Source organism: Athene cunicularia (assembly GCF_003259725.1).
Source record: "Athene cunicularia isolate RWA chromosome 10 unlocalized genomic scaffold, athCun1 chr10_part1, whole genome shotgun sequence".
In the NCBI taxonomy this organism is placed as follows: Eukaryota; Metazoa; Chordata; class Aves; order Strigiformes; family Strigidae; genus Athene; species Athene cunicularia.
Genome location: NW_020799112.1, coordinates 11,436,629 through 11,454,986, shown reverse-complemented (window position 1 = coordinate 11,454,986; position 18,358 = coordinate 11,436,629). Strand labels below are relative to the sequence as shown.

Here is an 18,358-nt window from a genome sequence, read left to right as displayed (position 1 = left end):
TCCAGGCTTTGCAGAATTCCAGAAACTGCTTTGCTGGACTCCTCAGAGCTCAAGACTTGCCAGAGATCCCAGGCTGGAGCTCCCTAAATGGTACCTTAAAGCCATGAATTTGCCCCAAGTTGTACAGACTTTCCCAAATTATATATCATTTTCTGCAGTCCTCCGGGTGGACTCTTCAGGGTTGCACTCATTCTTCTCAAACTACAAAGCACAATATATAAAATCTTTCAAATAGTCCAATTTACTCAAAGTAAATCAAACTGAAGTGGGAGTATTTTTCACAGTAGGAGAAATCTCTAGGTGGGTTTTACAAGCAAGTCTGGGAAAAACACCAACTGTTTGTTCTTCCCACAAGCTTTTAAGTCATTCACAGATTAATATTGCATATACTTTCCTAGACAAAACAGTATTTGCAAATGGTTTCCAACAGATCTTTGGTGGTCACACATAAATCACCCTCTTAAAGTGTTTTTTTCTTTCCTCAAGTCCTCTGTTTTCATGAAGAATTTCTTAACATATAGATTTTACAGAGATTCCACAACAGAGCAATCTACAAATTAATATGCGCAGTCGCTGAGTGTCCAGCTGAGATCATCAGGTCTTATTTTGTTAACAAATTACTTAGTCAAATCCCACAAGGTTTTGTAAAGGAGCAACACAACTCTGCAGTTAAGACACAGCTCCTTAATATGAAGGAAATCCATATTTTTCTCTAGTTCCCTAACCATAGAAACATTAATCTTTTTCTGACATTCTTTATTTTTGTCATTAAAAATGGGTTGATCAGTACTTTGTCCAAAACAATCTCAAGTGTTTGGCAATAAAAGGGAAACTTAATTTTTTCCACAACGAAGATTGCATTGGAATTTGCTTTGAAAACACACAGTTTTGATGGGGGACCAGACATCAATGTGGTCAGCTGTTTTTTGTTGTATAACCAAAAAGTTCAAAAACATACACGAGAAAATGGATTTATAAAATGATACCACCACTGTGATATTTACTACACAACAGCAGATTAAAATGTTGAGGATTAAAGTGATTTTCACTGAAAAAAGTCCTAGTTATCAGAAGCGTTCAAACTGGCAGAATATCAAATGTGTCCTGGAGTCAACTGTGCTACATAATAGCAGACATGTGCCAGAACAAGAACAAATTTAAAATCACAAGTGGGCAATTACAGACATGACAAAAGGTAAATAAATTTATCAAAGGAAAAGTAAGTCAGTTACTGAAATCATTATCTAAAAATATTAAGTATTTAAAAATGAGTTATATGGTCACAAATATGGAAGATTTTCACTCTGGAAAAAGTCTTCTGTAACTTGACTTAGTCCATTTCATAAAAAGGAGAGAGAAGTACCTGAGATTCTTAACAAAAGACCCAAGTAAAAATTCCCAATGGAAAACAGGTAGGAACTGACCATAAGTCTCAGCTATAAACAGTTCAGCTGGTTCAGCTATAAGAAATAAAGAGGGTATCATCTGAAAGGGTTACTTCTATAACACACAAAAGACCTATCAGACAAGTTATTAAAACTTTGGTGTGTTTCTGTACATCTTTTGAAATGAAAGAGCTCAGAAAGAAAACAAATCTCATGCATTAATGAACAGACACAGCATCCTACTCAAAGGAAACACTTCTCTCACTTAATTATCATCTCACTTGCCAAATGATTTACTGCTCAAAAGGTGGACAATGGAATCACATTGTGTTTGTTAAGAGACACTGTTCCTCAGTGCAAGTTCCCTTGTATTCTGAGCTTCTGTGACTTTTAAGCATATTTCTAACAATAATATTTTGCAAAGCTCTTTGACAATGTTTTAAACAGGAGCTCACTCTTTCAAAATAGAGATAAATAACAAGGAAAAATCCTTCCCACAGAAATTACTGTTGCTGGGCAGTCCCATAACACAGCCAGTCTGGAATGAGACTGCTAGAGCTGTCAGCACTGCACTGAGAATGGAAAGATCTTCTCATCATTCAGATGAGCCTAACAGATACAATATCAAAACTATCATGGACATCCTACCAGGACTGTTACTCACAAGGTACAGACAAAGTTGCCTTGTATTAGCTGAGTCCTGGTCATGAACTGTAGGCATACTCCCAGTTCACTCTGTTGCTAAAGAAAACACAGGCTGTCTAAAGCACACATCATTTGTATCTGAAGTGCATTTATAATATCTCAGAACAATTTCTTAACTCTGCAGCTATGTGGAGATGCAGCTTTTATACAAAGTATAACCATCTTTTCCATGTTCCTGGAATTACACAAAAGAAGGTTGGATAAGACCCAAAGACTGTACATTCTCTGTAACATACAGATGCTTGATAAATCTGGTATTTGTTTCATATTGCATTAAAATGAAGCCAGAAGCCTTGGTGGGTTACTATATTTCTGGCCTGAGGTCAGTAAAATGTTTTTCCTTGCTGGTGGGAGTTTTCAGATCGAAAGATATAGTTACTATAGCATGATATCTAAAACCTGGTTTAATAACTGATCCAGTATGGAATACAAACCTCATCTCCCAACTGATCTTCTCGACAAATGACAGTTCTACCAGTTTCCCAATGCTGTGAGAACATGCATAATTTTAAGCACTTAGCTGGATTAGGGCCAGTGTATCCAGAGCTGTGTGCAGTCTGGATGCTTTCTTGAATTGAGTTCCTACCTTTGACCACTCTGATGCTTCCCAGATAGAAAGGCAGTCCCGTCCTTCACAGCTTTGTACTGTTGTTGGTTTGTTGCCAAGGCAGTAGAGGTCTCTTGTGTTAACATAGGTGCCATTTTGCAACTGATAAACACAAGTCACTTCCCGGTGCTGGACACCTTTCTCACAAGTAGCAGAGCAGGGACTCCAATGGCCAGTCACCCACCTGGGAAGGAGCCAGAGAAGGAATGTTAAAAAAATGGTGGGGTAAAACATTATGCTTCACGTAAAAACAATGAGAAATTGGCAACTCTTCCTAGATTTGTGGGTTCTTTGATGGTGCTGTATTGCTGTCACAACTGAGATCGCCTGATCACCTCTGGGAGCTGAAGTGTGTAAAGCAGAAAAGTGCCAGTATATGAGTGAATATCCACTCCTGTCTCCATGCTAGACAGAAACACGAACTCTGCATAACTCCCTTTAACCCACAGTCTCTACAATGTGGCTGCATTATTCCCCCAAATAAAGACAGACTTGCCTGCAGACCATCCTATCCCACAAACATTGTTGCTTTTGAGAGGTACCTGGGAAAACCCACTGCTGCATCTGCATGTACATCTTCACTGTGCAGTGGAGCTGGGCAGAGAACCTGTACTTACTGTGTAGAAACCGGGATGGGGCTACGGCCAGACACCAAGCCCCAAACGGCATTCCCACATCCAGGACCAGAGTCAGCTTTTCTAGGCCTACATTATATGACCTCAAAGCATACAAAACCTCTACATGCCAGACTAATAGAATGCAAAGACATCTCCTACCTCACTTTTAGTTCACCCTCTCACAGCCGCTGGTCAGATTTTACTTTTCACAGCTGGGCTTTTCAGGATGTTTAATTGCAATCTCATCTGTTTGAAGTTCATGGCCTTAGGGGCCTCAAAAATTGTGAAAAACTGGCCATGATCATTCTTAGAAAATCTGAATTGCATTTAACTGCCAAGGCTCAAGAATTACTTAAAAAGACAGGATTCTCTTTATAGAAAGGATCCTACAGTGTTGTTTCAAAGCTGTCATAGCTCACAAGGATGTGCCAGTCTGGATGGGGGTGTGGGAATATTTCCCTATACCCGTCGTTCCTGTGAGCCCTTGGGATTCATTTGCTTTGCGAGCACATTTCAGGTGCCGTTCCCTTCCCCTTTGATCAAAGTGTGCTGGGAACAAATATCTGGCCTTTTTTTGTGGTAGTTGTTTGCTTTGTTATGTCTTTAAAGGCTCTTTGGCAAACACCCAGCACAATGCTGTGAGGTGTTCAGGTTCCTCCAAAGTAAGGGACGCGCTGCTGCTGCTGCGAGCAGTCTCTGGCTGTGGGTGTGCAAGGGAAATGAGGCGACCTCACCCTGCTGTCTTCCAGCCCAACTGAAAGGCTCCCACTGACTCCAGCAAGTGCTGGAAGCAGCACTGTGGTTAGAGCTGGGCTACAAGACAGTGAATAAAATATCTAAGAAGAATCTGAATTAGGAGGTATGTATGTAAGAACAATTTTTTCCCTAAAGAAAAGCAGCATCGATCTTTACGCTTCCTGCAATCTGTCAGTGAGGAACATGTTCTCTGTAATTAGAGGCATTCCTGTATGAAGTGAAAGACTGGAACAATAACTGTGTAGGCGCTGTGCACCGGAAGGCTATCAGGCCTTTCCCACCAGGTAATTGACCTTCTAGCCTGTTATTTAGGACTGTCATTTAGATTAGTATCCTTATACCATGAATCTTTTACTTGTCATCCAATCCTGGGTTGTCTATTAAGATAAGTGGCTCAAATAAGACTTCTCAAAACCAAGTCTGCTCAGAAATACCATTTCATTTTGCTGAAGGCTCCTGTAGTCCAGGTAGAGCACCATACGTGCCAACTTATCAACCACATTTCTTTTGAAGTTGCTACGTAACTTCTCCTCAATAAATCAAACAACTGTTTTTCTCACCCTCCCATTCCTGAACAGTGAAATATCAGTTCAGCACAATTTGTAGAAACATCTTCACTTGGTGCAATTGTCATTAATTTGTTTGCCAAATGCTATGACTGATGACCTGGTGTGACAGCCCTGATGACTGTGCTGACATTGAAGGCAGAAGCCATTTGGTTTGGGCAGGACGGGAGAGCAGGCTGGCCACCTGTCTTTTGTGGAACAGGGCTCCGCTCAAATGTTTCTGTGCATTAAAGCAGTTGACACATCTGCGAATTTCTGTTGGCTAAAACAGCTGGCAAGCCACCAAACGTGTTTCTCTAGACAGTAGTTTTGGTGCATCTCTGTAGCTGAGTGCTTGGTATTTTGCTTACGGAATGGGAAAATGCCAGCTGGGTAATCGAATACTAGGGCTGAAAGATTGACAAAAATAGCCTTGAAGTGCAGAAATCAGTGTTCATGAAAATTAATAGCCAGGCTCCCTTGATATCAGCTGGGCTCTGTGCTGTCAGAGCAAACGTGGTGGGAGTTATCTATCTGGGTGAAAGAACTGCTCAACAAGGGCATGGAGGGGGGAAGAGTGACTTTGCTTTATGAGCTGTATGTGAGTCATAGGGCTGGGAAGGGTTTCTGTACAGGCTCCACTCAACTAATACTCACTTCAGCACTGTACTCTCACTGTGATCTACAGCTACTGGCAAAAGAAAAAGGGAAAGGGACTGAAAGTAAAGGAGAAAGATAAAAATACATTCTTGGCAGAGACTGTCTGTGAGCCTGCATTTAGGATGGGCAGCATGCAGCATGCCAACTATTTTCAAGATGCCCTAAAGAACTAAGGTTATGACTTTCCTTTCAGGAAAAAAACCTCCTTTTTTAATTTTTGTGGTTGCTCTTGTAGAGTTGGGAAATTGCCTCGTTTCTACCCTGTTCAGTGGTCTCTAGTTAGTGCCGGTCTAGCACAGATATGACAGAGTGTAACTGAAAAACTGACACAGAAAAAGCAAATATTATCATCAGAATGATTCCACGGGGCATGAGCCAAAACCCAGGGAACCAATACAAAGCTGTGCCTGTGGTGAAAGCACAATCTCCAGCTTTTTTTTTGTCAGAGTGGCATCTGTATGGCCAGCTTCAGCTACCCATCTGCTGCACCCAATCCTTATCTGAGTCCAGTGGTTACAAATAAGGTGGGACTATACTGTAAGGGATCTCTGAAACCTCACAGCCATCTTACTAGTGACAATTGCTGCTAACATGGTATCAAAATACTCTAGAAATTAAAGACTATTTTAAAGTGGTGGGTTTAGTTTCATATCCAAGAGATAAGTGACAGATTAAATGTTTGAATAATAATAATATCAGTAAAGTAGGCTATTTTCAAAGGCATACGGGGATGATCACTTTGACCACAAAACTTCTTCTGAGTAAAATCTCTGCTTGGTTCAATGGTAAAAATGATCTGACAAACAAGTAAATGCGAGTCCTACAGGCAGTACTGGCAGTGCCCTGATCTTCCCCCACAGTTCTCCCAAAGCCCCCTTCATAGGCAGCTGAAAATATTACTTTAGTGCCTGTAAGACACAGAATCACTGCAACTATATTCAACAATATAATTCACAACTGAAGTGGAAAGACAAGGGATTTATGGATGAAGATATTAAATATGAAAGTTCCTGCCAGTTTCATATTGGTAAAGGAATGTGCAGCATGGTATGAGCATAATTATTATCTGAAAGTTATATACACACAAGGAAGAAAAATGTGATGTACAAATAGTATCACATTATGGTTACTGTTAAATTACACTACAGACAGATTTTTCCTCTCTACACTGTCATTACACCTTTTGAACACACCTGGATGTGTTTAAAAATGAGACTTTTAATTTAAAAAAAACCCCAGTGTTTTTCTTATGACAATGTAAAAAATAATTCTAGTGTTCTAACTCAAACCACCAAGCTAGCTCTGTATTATTAACTAAGCCAATTAACTGTTGTACACTGAGCCCTGTGTATATCATATAGAGCATTTGGCTTCCAGTTATGTTTTGAACCTGTAAACTGATCTTAGGGGTTGCTTGACACCATAGTTCTTTTCAGTTTGGTCTTTCCCTCCCAGGTTATAACCTATCTTCTGTTGGACCTTGTGAGTGCTCTAGCTGGAGTCCCTGAGAGCCTCTCATGTTTCCAACAAGCACTGATTTATGTGACAAACACACTCATCTTTCTCACAACCATAGGGATGGCTTTATCCACAGTATTAGTTTTTGTAATCCTACCTCTATAGAAGATTCAAGAGCTAGATGATCCCTGCTGGTGGTTAGATTTAGGAAGAAAATTATGAGCTTTTAAGCACAGATTTTTTTTAACCCAGTCTGTGGCTGTCTTTCTAGCTAAAAAATGCCCAGAAGGGTGTGTTTTTCTCTAGCCTCAAAAAGCTGGGATGGGCAGGACATGCAATCTGAGAGGGCTGTTTTAAATCTTTGTCTTCTGTGTCTTCCTCAACCTCTGACCTCTCAGTATCTCTGCTGAAGAATTAGGAGTTCTTCTAATCTGCTTTGGCAATGCTCATCTGGCAGGCCCCTGGAGCAAACTTGAAATATCTTCTGGAGGTTCAGTTCATCATTTGATCTTTCTATGGTCTGGATTAGTCATTAACCTTGAATTATCCACTCTACCTACTTGCCTAAGACTCCCACATTTTCTAGGGAAAAAAATTGTCTACAGCACTAGGTACATAAACTCAGGGGAGATGACTGTCTGCAAATGAAGACTTGTAGCTAAGGATTTTGGAAAAAATGCTATGAAGATAAAGTGGGTCAAGGCTGAAGGATGAGGTAGAGGAGCACAATCAAAAGACATGAGGTCACTTTTCAGAGATTTGTAGCCTCTTATAACATAAAGCTGTTACATGTTCTAGGGCAAATATCACAGCCCATTAAATTTCACCTAGCTATTTCTGTCTCGAGCCCTGCAGAAGCCCAGTGCCTACAAGTTAGTTCTGTTCCACTAACTAAACATTCATGACATATTCACACATGCACTCACTATCTACAGGGATTGTCTTACTTTTGTTCCCTCCCCAATGTTACAGCGAAATTAATTTCCCTGCTTTCAAAATAATAGTTTGGATGTGACCAAAGACATATTTGCAATAACATTTTTTTCTGCAATTATTAAACCTGTTTTTTTTAGAACTGGCTCTTAACTACAACTACTGCTGAATAAAGTATCAGAGTGAAATTTGCACTAAACAAAACATAGCTAGTCTGAAAAAACATTTGTGACAAAGTAATCTAAAGCAGTGTAATCTGAGGGTTTTATTTCTAATAGATTTTATTGCGTACCTTTTTGATTAACGTACATTTTTGCACTTTGCACTGATGTACAGGTGGGTATAACTCCATGTCTAGTTAGCACTGGTTTTCTTTAGCACCAGTTTGTGATGCAAAATCATGTTGAAGTCATTCTTAAGTTTTCTGAGGCACCTGGATGAAACTGTGGCTCTACTGCTGTTAGGCATAACTCAGACCAACTTGCAGTGGGGCCAGAATTTCACACTGGGTAATTTTAGTAAGGACAACTGGAAAAGATTTCTGAGAATCAGTCACATGGACAGTCAGATATTTTTTGCTTACAGCTATCAAACTAAGTTCATGCTTGATTATGTAGAAAACACTGTTTACAAATGGAGTCCCGATTTCCATGAAATACACACTCTGCTATTGTATCTTTCTCTCCCTACACACTTCTGAAACGCTCCACCATATCTCTGCTATACTGGGGTCAAAATAATCAGGTGAATCTTGACTTTTGGGAACAGGTTGTGCCACACCCAGTCACTAGAAGGTTGTTTTTTTGTTTTTTTTTAAAAAAGTACAAGGAATCTAGTAGAATAATACAGCTGCTGATGTCGAAAGTAGGACTCCAAGACTAACATTCCTGTCTGATTGCCTTTATAAACAGTGCTCAGTAATTTTCCAGTACAGTAGTCATTCTGCTAACAGACTTGCCAACTTTCACTCACACAGGTTTCTTTTTTCCTTTTAGTGATTATCATTTTGACAGCTTTATTTTTTTTAATTTCCCACCAGTTATAAGATCAGCCATAGGACAATGTTTTATAATTTACATGCACCTTGGGAAGTTTTTTTTCAAACGGAAGAGACTGTATTCTCCCTCCTCCCACTCCCAAATCAAGTAGATCACTCAGTTTTGGAGGACTCGGTGTGGTGTTGGTTGAGTAGGTGTCCTTCTTGCTGGCAGCTGCCTCACTACACTAAGGCATCAGCAGAGCTCCCTTTTGCAGCAAGTTAGCTCTACCCTGACCATGGCTGGTGTATCTTTGATGGGGCAACTGGTGTCCAGCTCCATTCCCTGCCTTTCAAGGAAGGCAGTGCTTTTTCCTCAGCCCACACCACAGGATGCAAATGGTGTGAAGCACATTACAGCAGGCAGCAGTAGGAGTGAATTTCACAATTACATATTTTGGTAGATTATCCTGCTAATCCTTCCTTGTGGGTGAAGACTGCACTTGCCCTGAAGAGCCTCAAACCAAAGAAACACAGATCATTTAACATTTTAAAACAAGGCAGTGTTCAACTATAAGTTGACACAAACATTATAATGGGAAAACTGTGATGTAAACCAGCCTGGGTGTTTACACCAAAGCTAAGAAACCTGTCTCATGACTCCATGTGAAAACTAATGCCAAATTAACTTTTGCTCTAGTGAGTCATCTTGAATTACTTGATGTAAATGCATTTAGCTGTAGCCAATAAGCTCTCCTCATTCTACTCTCTGTTCCCAAGCCTTCTCTTACTTCTCTTCCAGAATTGATTCATTGTGTTGAGTTGCTGGATTTGCTTGAAAATATCTTTTTGTCTTTCAGCAGCTAATAACTACTGATTGCTTTTTGCTGTACTTGATGAACTCCTTATAACCTAGAATGCATGTGATTTTGTCTCCTTCTAGTGGATGGTGATAACCGACGTGCCCACCACAAGACATCGGCTACCCGCTCACAAAGGTGCCCAGAAGTGTCTCAGGCTTTCTGGTTTTCAGCATTTGGCTTCTATGCCTGCAAAGCCCCGCCAGAGACCTGTGGCAGCTGCCCACTGCCGGCAGCCCGGGACGGCTCCTGGCAGAGCAGCCACCAGAGCGCAGCATCGCCCGCTTGCTCAGCTGCCTGCAGCCACCGTGTCTTGCACAGTGTCCAGCACAGTCCTGGCAAATTCATTAAGCTTAAACTGATTCTAGAGATCCCAACTCCAGTTTTGGGAAGTACTTCAAAATGAGCTCTTACGTGGTGCCTCCTTGGATCAGAGGGTGCTAACATTACTATTTATGCCAGATTTCCAGGCTAAAATGATTTGAAACCCTCCTCATGGCTGTTCCTTCTTTTCTCTTTTTCATGTAACCAAATTCAAAACACACCAAAGGAGATGTTTCTTAGCACAAGGCACAGATAAGGTTTTGAACTCGTTGCCACTGAACCTTATGGATGATAAACATTTGTACAGGTTCCAAAAGACTCTGACTGGATTAATGAAAGAACATACCCATTTGGAACCATTAAATGTCTAGCTCAGTCCCTTCAGTTAACAGACACTCCCAATATGTCCCTCCAGTTTAGTATAATTTCCATACAGTTCTGCAAGTAATTTGCTAATATTCTGAAGGAGTTTTCCATTATACTGCTCCGCCCCCCCAGGGGTTCTACTATTTGCAAGACTTTGATCTCACAAAATAAATTCAAAACTGTTCTGCTCCCCATCTACCTGTGATGGTAACACAAATAAACATGGTGCACACAGACCAGCATCAGGGAGACGGATTTCTGTATTCTTGGACTGTTAAACAGAGCACTGTCACATGGCGGAGTCTAAAGGGAGAGGTGGACTCTCAGACAGTGAGAGTCACACAGATAAGCACCATGAGCTTAAATCAGATCAGGAATCAAAGCAATCAATGGGCACTATCAACCATCACACAGTGAGGCACTGTGTTCTGAGTGGTCACTAGACTTTTGGGCAGGTCGGCAAAGGTGCTGAGCCAGCTAGAGCTTCAGCTGACTTATACCTGCCTTCATTTCCCCTGGCGAGCATCAGTGCGGTGTGTGAACCCTTGGAGAGCCCGGTGTTGGGTTCCAGTCCACCGAAGGAAAAGTGAAAAGGGAATAGAAGAGGGAAGGGAAGGGAAGGGAAGGGAAGGGAAGGGAAGGGAAGGGGATCCATGTAACCACAGAACTGACCTCAGCACCATGCCAGTTTTAGAGTAGATTTGGAGAGAAACAATAATCAAGGACATAGTGGTGAATGGATGCAAAACAGGTTTCCTCCAGGCAAAACTCATTGGCTGTGTTTCTTTGATTGAAATATCTGCTTTTTCAGACAAAGGAAATGTGGTAGATTCAATCTATTTGATTATCAGTAAAGAATTCCCTTTGCTGCACTGGAAATGCTTATGTAAGTTGAAGAAACTGGTGATATGCTGGGAAACATGGATATCAATGCCTAATGTGTATGGTAGGTGAGAGCTGGCCACAGTATAGTGCTGTAAAGGAATATCAGTTATGAAAGGAATTTAGACTAGTTACCAATGGAGTTCCTGAAGGATCTGTCTTTGATCTAATTTAGTATGTTCATTAATGACCTTGGCACAAAAAGAAGAAAACTGCTGAAAATTGGGGAAAATGTTGACAATAAGAAGTCTAGAAGCACTGTCAATGCAACAGGGGATTAGGATGTCATACAGGAAGAACTGAATAACATTGAGTACTGCAATAAGAGAGGTAGAATGAAAATAGCATACAGTGCAAGGTTGTTTGCTTAGGGACTAATAACAAGCATTTCTGTGTTACAGTTGAAACAAATGAGGAAGAAAACATCTAGAATGTAAGCCACAAATACGATGCAGCCATGAAAAAAGCAGAGCATGTATCAGGAGAGTTACTGCCAATGAAGACAGGAGAGTATGAATGTAACTGTCTAAGGGCTAGATTGGACTAAGACTGGGATTCTACATATAATTCTGGTCACCTATGCACTCAAATTATGAATTTAAATAGCTTAAATTAGAGCACTGGTAGATAAGGTGACCAAGGGAATGAAGAACTGATGTACAGTCTCTGATCCAATAAGTTAAATGATGGAAGGAGGAGATACCCTGGTTTGCTGTATTGTATGGCACTTAGCCCAAGGCAAAGAACTGGGAAGGGAAAATACTGTATAAGCAAAGGAATAGAGCTGATGCAAGAATAAATGGCTGAAAAATGACAATGAATAATTAAAGCTGGAAATAAAAGATCTTGACCCACATGAACAGCAAGTTCACAGGACAGGCTTCTAGTGAGGGAAGGAGACTGTGGAGCAAAAGCGAAAGGAGTCTGCGACATCCTGCTGGTAGTAGCAGAAAACTAACCCTTGGACTCAGGAGATACTTTCAAGTCCTAAACAGTAAAAATAAGGGCTCAGGTCTCCTGTGGTTTTTTGTAGGTGAAGGCAGTGGTTTCTGGCTTTTATGCTGCTGTTAAGCATCTGTGTAGGAATACCACATATTCAGCAGGTCCCTGAAAGAACTCAACCTCTATTAAAATCTGTTACAGCAAAGAGGAGGAAAATTAACAGTGTTTGCATACAGGCCATTACAAGTCTAACAGTTGGGAAATTTCATGTGTTTTTGGTTCTTTTCCTGCATTAGAGGGGAGCAGTTTCATATTCACAGACCCAACCATGCATGTTGAAGTGTGTGGCCACTGGCCGACCTATGTTTTCAGTAATAACAGCTGATGTGATCTGTGATTTCTGAGTCCTGTGCCAACTTGAGTGCTGGGTTTGCCTATATATTTGGGTTGGTGTTCAGTGTGCTGGAAACAACCCATACACACCGCATGCAAGAATCCAGATTCCATCTGGTTACAGCAGGGTTTTGTAAAAAATATCTAAAGAGCTAGGCAAAGGATTAGAATAAAGAGGTGCTAATAGGGTGCAGTTGGGACAGGAAAGGAAGCTGTAAAGAATTTAATGGAAAAAGAGGGTCAAGGAACATAAAAAATAAAATAGGAAGAAAAAGAGGCATTTTTTTTTAAAAGGTGAAAGAGTAACAATAATAAAGAATGAAAGATTCTTTTATTTTTGCCAGTTTCAACAAAACCCTTAAGAAAATTCTCTTCTCTGACGTTTAATTTTAAAACATGTCAGTGTATCCAATCCTTTTTTAGACACTGCTTTGTTTTTTTCAGATGCTGTGTTGCAGTTGCAGAGTTCTAATCTTCTCCTTGGCCTCATGAAACTAGTGTCCCCTGCCCCACGTTATTTGGCTCTCCCAAGAGGTGGCTGAAGTTCAAAGGGATATATAATTTGCAAAGCACTTTGGGATCGTGCTGGAAGAAAGAAGCTGTTATTAATATCATACCCTTCTTTTCTCCAGATCACTTTATATATATAATGTGGGTTATTATTTTTTTATTTTTATTACAATCTCAAAAGCAATAGCCTCCTTCTCCTCCTCCATTTATACAACATGATCTCACCCCATCCCAAAGAGTTTGCAATCCAGTTTATAACTGGATTGAGAGAGGAAGCAAAGGGACAGTATGGATAGTGAATTAAAGTCACACAGCACATCCAAAAGAGAAACAGAGACTGAGTGTCCTATGACCCAGCCCTGTGCTGGCCATTAGACCCTTCCCTAGAGATAAATTCTCTGTAAAGTGATTCTCTTAAGTTCTGAGTAAAAGTGTAAGTGCAGTTCAAAATGCACAAAACAGAGCAGGTTTACTACAGAAAGGAAAGCATTGTTCTTCTTCTGAACTCAGGTAAAGGTCTTTGGTCTGAGTGGAAATGGGAAAGGACCTTATTGTAACAAGATGCTACAATAATTTTACTTGAAACCCTAAAACAAATTCAGGGCTTATAAAAAAAGCATTGACATGGTGAAAGAGACTGGTTTCTTTAAGATGTTCTTGGTCAGAGAATATGCTAAGCATGCATTTCTAATATCTGGGTGGGCAAACGCAAGTGGAAATTTAAATTCTACAGAGGCACAGAGAATGTGCTTCTGAAAATGTTTCCAGTTAAAAGCATGTTAAGTGTGAAAGTATAGTCTACACGGAGGGAATGAGGGAGTGTGGTCTATCCGATCATCAGCAAGCATTCTGTGGCCTTTCCGGGTACGATGAACATTTGGTGTTTGCTGTCATTGCTCTGAAAAAAATGGACCAATGAGAGGTCATCGTGCCAGTGCTAATTGCTCCTGGGGAGAACTGAGCTAAATTGTGGCTATACATTGCCTGGCAACTCCATACAGAAGAAGCGATACCTGGAATAACATGAAGGGCTGGACCTCAATCCCCAAAGAAATACAACCTGGATCCAGGAACAGAGCATTCCTTTCTCAGGAGGTTTTGTGTCTTTAACCCACCCCAATGTCACTGTCCCGGACAGGCAGCAATGTCATGGTGAAAGTGTACAACAGAGGAGACTTCACCAAGGGCTCAGGGTCACGGAGATCCCATCGAGAAACAGCACAGTGGGTCTTGTGGCTCCAACAGACCTGGTGGCCAAGGCCTACCTTTGTTGCTCTCAGCTTGTAGAGGCAGAAGCTGCCCACTTCTTCCAGAGCTTTTGAAGTTGCTTTTCTTCATCTCTACCACCTGAACCCCTCCAGATACCTATCTGGCTCCCTCCAGACTACTCCCAGTGGCTTCACAAAAGGTCTAGAAGAAATATTCCATGCCAGGGCAGAAGCACAAGCAGATGCTCCTTGTTTCTGTCTTTCTGAGAGAATGACATGACAGAAATACCACCACCACTGAATTTAGGAAACTTCCTAATGGAAATGACAGTTGTTTCCTTGAAGTCATTGGGAGTTTGGCAATCCTCACACACCTAGAAGCACGTGGGGTATCTCATGATACCTTTCAGTACCAATGAAAGCAGTATGGCCACCATACTGTACAGTAGCAATGCGGACAGAAAATGAAACCCGAAACAGCTCAGCCTTATTGGTGGATTACTTGACACTGGATTTCCCTGCTTCAGGGCACTTTAATCAGAGTGCAGGTCTAATTAGAAGGAAGTGTGCTGTTTCTCATTTTCCCCGTTGTTTCCGCTAGCAGGATTAGCTTTGTAGGTATGTTTCCTGGCTTGTCTGATTATACCAGATGCAACAGCTAGCACAGTGTTTTGAATATGTTTTTTTTTCAGATATTGTTGAGCTTTATCCTAAATTGATTTTATATTCTAACTTCTATCAAAAGTGGAGTGTCTACACTACCCCACAATGCTAAATATTACTGCAGAGCAAGAGTGAACTTTTTTGTTAGTAAAACAAACGGAACAAATTAATCTGACTTCCTGTGCTTTGTCATTTTGACTAGAAACACCTTTTTTTATACCCTGAATATAAAAATTGAATCATTTAAAAGTGTTTGCCAGATTAAAAAGAGAGCTTTTTATTAGTTTTAGAACTTATCACTATCAGATCTCTAATTACTCCTACTGATGCAGAAAAGCACCCTTAATGAGAAAAGCATCTAAAATACACTTCGTCATAACTTCTTGACTTCAGCAAGATGCAGGTATGTTTCTAACACTATGCAGGTGTTACTACACACTGTACAAACTTCACATGAAGAAGAGACACTCCTCGCCTAGAGACTTCCAGTCTGAACTATGCTAATACAGATCAGGCATGCAACACAGCAGGTCAGCTACAGTAGCTTAAAGGCTGTGAGTTGTTTGTGAGGTTTCTTTGTAGCATTGTTTGACAATTAGTCAGAGCGTGATGATTAAAGAAATAGAAAAGGTTAGATATGCAGTCACTGTCACGGTTTAACCCCAGCCAGCAACTAAGCACCACACAGCTCACTCCCCCTTGGTGGGATGGGGGAAAGAATCAGAAGGGTAAAAGTGAGAAAACTTGTGGGTTGAGATTAAGACAGTTTAGTAAGTAAAGCAAAAGCTGTGTGCACAAGCAAAGCAAAATAAGGAACTCATTCACCACTTCCCATCAGCAGGGAGGTGCTCAGCCATCTCCAGGATAGCAGGGCTTCACCACGTGTAATGGTGACGGGAAGTCAAATGCCATCACTCCGAACGTCCCCCCTTCCTCCTTCCCCCAGCTCTATCTGCTGAGCATGACACCGTATGGTCTGGGATATACCTGGGGTCAGCTGTCCTGGCCGTGTCCCCCCCAACTCCTTGTGCACCCCTGGCCACTTGCTGGTGGGTGGGATGAGAGGCAGAGAAGGCCTTGGCTCTGTGTAACACTGCTCAGCAGTAACAAAAACATCCCTGTAGCATCAACCCTGTTCTCAACACAAATCTGAAATATAGCCTCATACTAGCTACTGTGAAGAAAATTAACTCTGTCCCAGTAAAACCAGCACAATACTGCAAGTGGCTCTGTCACCCAGGAGGCAGCCAACAGGAAAAGAAACCATCCTCAAACAATGCATGAAGGCAGCTTGCATGGAATCTGTCCTTACTGGTCACAAGTTAAACAGACTATGAGGTAGGTAATGAAAATCTGACCTGCTCATCAGTAGAAAAAGAATATTACAGCTGGTTACTATGGCTAACAATGTGTCCTAGCACATTTAAACATTTTTCACCATGTTCACCAGATGGAGGCTTTGGAAATGGATGATTTGTGAAAGAAAAGTTTATTGGGTTTTATTATTTTTTAACTCCTTACCGTGACTGGCAGGGGTGTGTGTTACATTTCCTGACCTGAGGCTCGGGGCGATTCACTCGTTGGCAGTCACTGTCATTCACCAGTGTCATGGTCTTGTTAATAATTCGAGTACAGGACACAATGGTTTTCCGTTCACCTACAAGTCAAACAAAAAAAGAAGTCTGAAAAAGGAAAACAGTGGCTAAGAACAAAACCATGTCAACTCATTAATCAAAACTCAAAAGCTAGGAGCTCCCTACTGTCTGTACAAGATGTAATCTACACAGATTTACCATCTCTGCAAGAAATCTTATTTTCCACTTCTGTCTTACTTTTGTATTGTTCTGGGTTTTTTTGTGGTTTTTTGTTTTTTTTTTTTCAGAAAAGCTACAAATCTTTCCCCAATAATTGTGAAATTGACTGCTTCACAGGAGCAACATGTTGGGCGTTCTCTTTCTTGTGTTTAAGGTTAAAACTATCTTGAAAACAATTTGCTTTCATTTCTGGTTCCTCCTCCACATGTAGCTGTGCCCTGTAATTGCCTAGGACAGATGCTCCAGCTGTGTAAGCTGAAGCCACACAACCACCCACCCCTCAGTGACTGATAATGACAGGACAGCTGCTTCTTGCTGCTCCCCATTCAGGAAGAGTCAGGTTGAAAAGGAATGACTGTGTTCAAGACTGATAAACTGGGCTTGTTTGTATCTCAAAAAGAGAAGAAATTAAGGCACCAAAATAAATTATTTCTCCTCTTCTTCTCCTCCAGATATACTACTTTAAAATCCCCTGCCAGCAGTAGACAACACAACATTTCTTACATAAACTGTCTGTGCATCAGGAGTTTCAATGAGACACAGCAGTGTGGCCCTCAGGGCTCAACCTTCCATTCCACTGTGTGACATCAGGAAAACTGTGCCACAGGGTGGCATGACAATGACCAGATGTGACAAGGAAAATGTCACCCCTGCAGTAAGTGACTTTGCCTTACTGCTAATTATTTTGGTTTCTCAGATCCTGTTCTTAACCCTGAGTCTGCATTAAACTGAGTTTATTCATGATCTGCAGCAGATAATATAAAATAAATTCTGTTAATAAAAAATTTGCATAAGTCTGTATAGAAGGCAAAAGACCCTTCCTAGCTTGGATAAGTAGTAAAAGCATCTGACAACCAAAATATAAGAGATTAACTGACATTCAAGCTATTACTGGTGGGAGCCATGTTGCCAGGTACTGATTTGATTCAAGTATGTGGCAGACTTGCAATACAAATCAAAAGAGCCATAAACAAATTTCCTACTCATTCTTGTGAGGGTTTAATGGCTCTAAGAAAGTATTGTTTTAAAACATGAGTAAAAGTAAGTGTCCACTTTAAAATGAGATGTATTTACAGAAAAAAATAAATCCACTACTTCAGTACAGTGAGGGCAGTGAGCCTTCAAATGTGAAGATGAGCACTCTTTCTTTGTGTCATATAAAACGATAAATAATTGGGTCTACTGGTGAAGACTGGCCAGAATGCATGGAAATGATCCATTTTCCTCAGGGAAAAGACTACTTCTTCCAGCACTGAAAATTCAATGGACAGCAGCTGACAAACCAGTCTCTGGTTTCACAGGTATCAATTCCCCCCAGGGTTTCAGCAAATCTGTCTCAGCACATCCTAGGGATCATCTGAAAAGTGTGATTTGCAGTGTGCTCATGTACTCCCAGAAAGTTCACCCTGCATTAAGAGCGTCTGATGCAATCTCCAGGAGTTGTCACAGCAGCACTGCCCCCGTTTCATCCCTGGGGAAGGAAGTGTCTTTCAGTGAACATGCCTGAACACCTGTTAAAACTCTGCTCCAAGAATGTGACCGAGGCTTGAGATATGGGGCTGCACACGGCGCCTTGAGCCATCCGTGGAGCACTAATCCAGGTGCGGTTCCAGCCTACGGTAACGAGCCGACAAAGCAGCGTCCCTGCCAAAATGCTGGGTGAAAATTAACTGTGGGGATGTGGATGATAGCTGGGAGAGCTGGTGAGAATGAGCTCTCATTTGAGTTCATTATGGCAACATCCATTCCCATGG

At 41.1% G+C, this 18,358-nt stretch overlaps 1 protein-coding gene across 1 annotated transcript in view; it reads right to left on the bottom strand.

Moving 5' to 3' along the window:
* The window catches only part of ADAMTS17 (ADAM metallopeptidase with thrombospondin type 1 motif 17), a 187,348-nt gene that overhangs the window by 25,638 nt on the left and 143,352 nt on the right, over window positions 1–18,358 (bottom strand). Inside the window, exons 18-19 of the mRNA XM_026856061.1 lie at window positions 16,312–16,447; window positions 2,677–2,881 (exon numbers count right to left, since the gene is read on the bottom strand). Coding sequence (XP_026711862.1) covers window positions 2,677–2,881; window positions 16,312–16,447 — 341 coding nt within the window. The remainder of the gene's footprint in view (window positions 1–2,676; window positions 2,882–16,311; window positions 16,448–18,358) is intronic.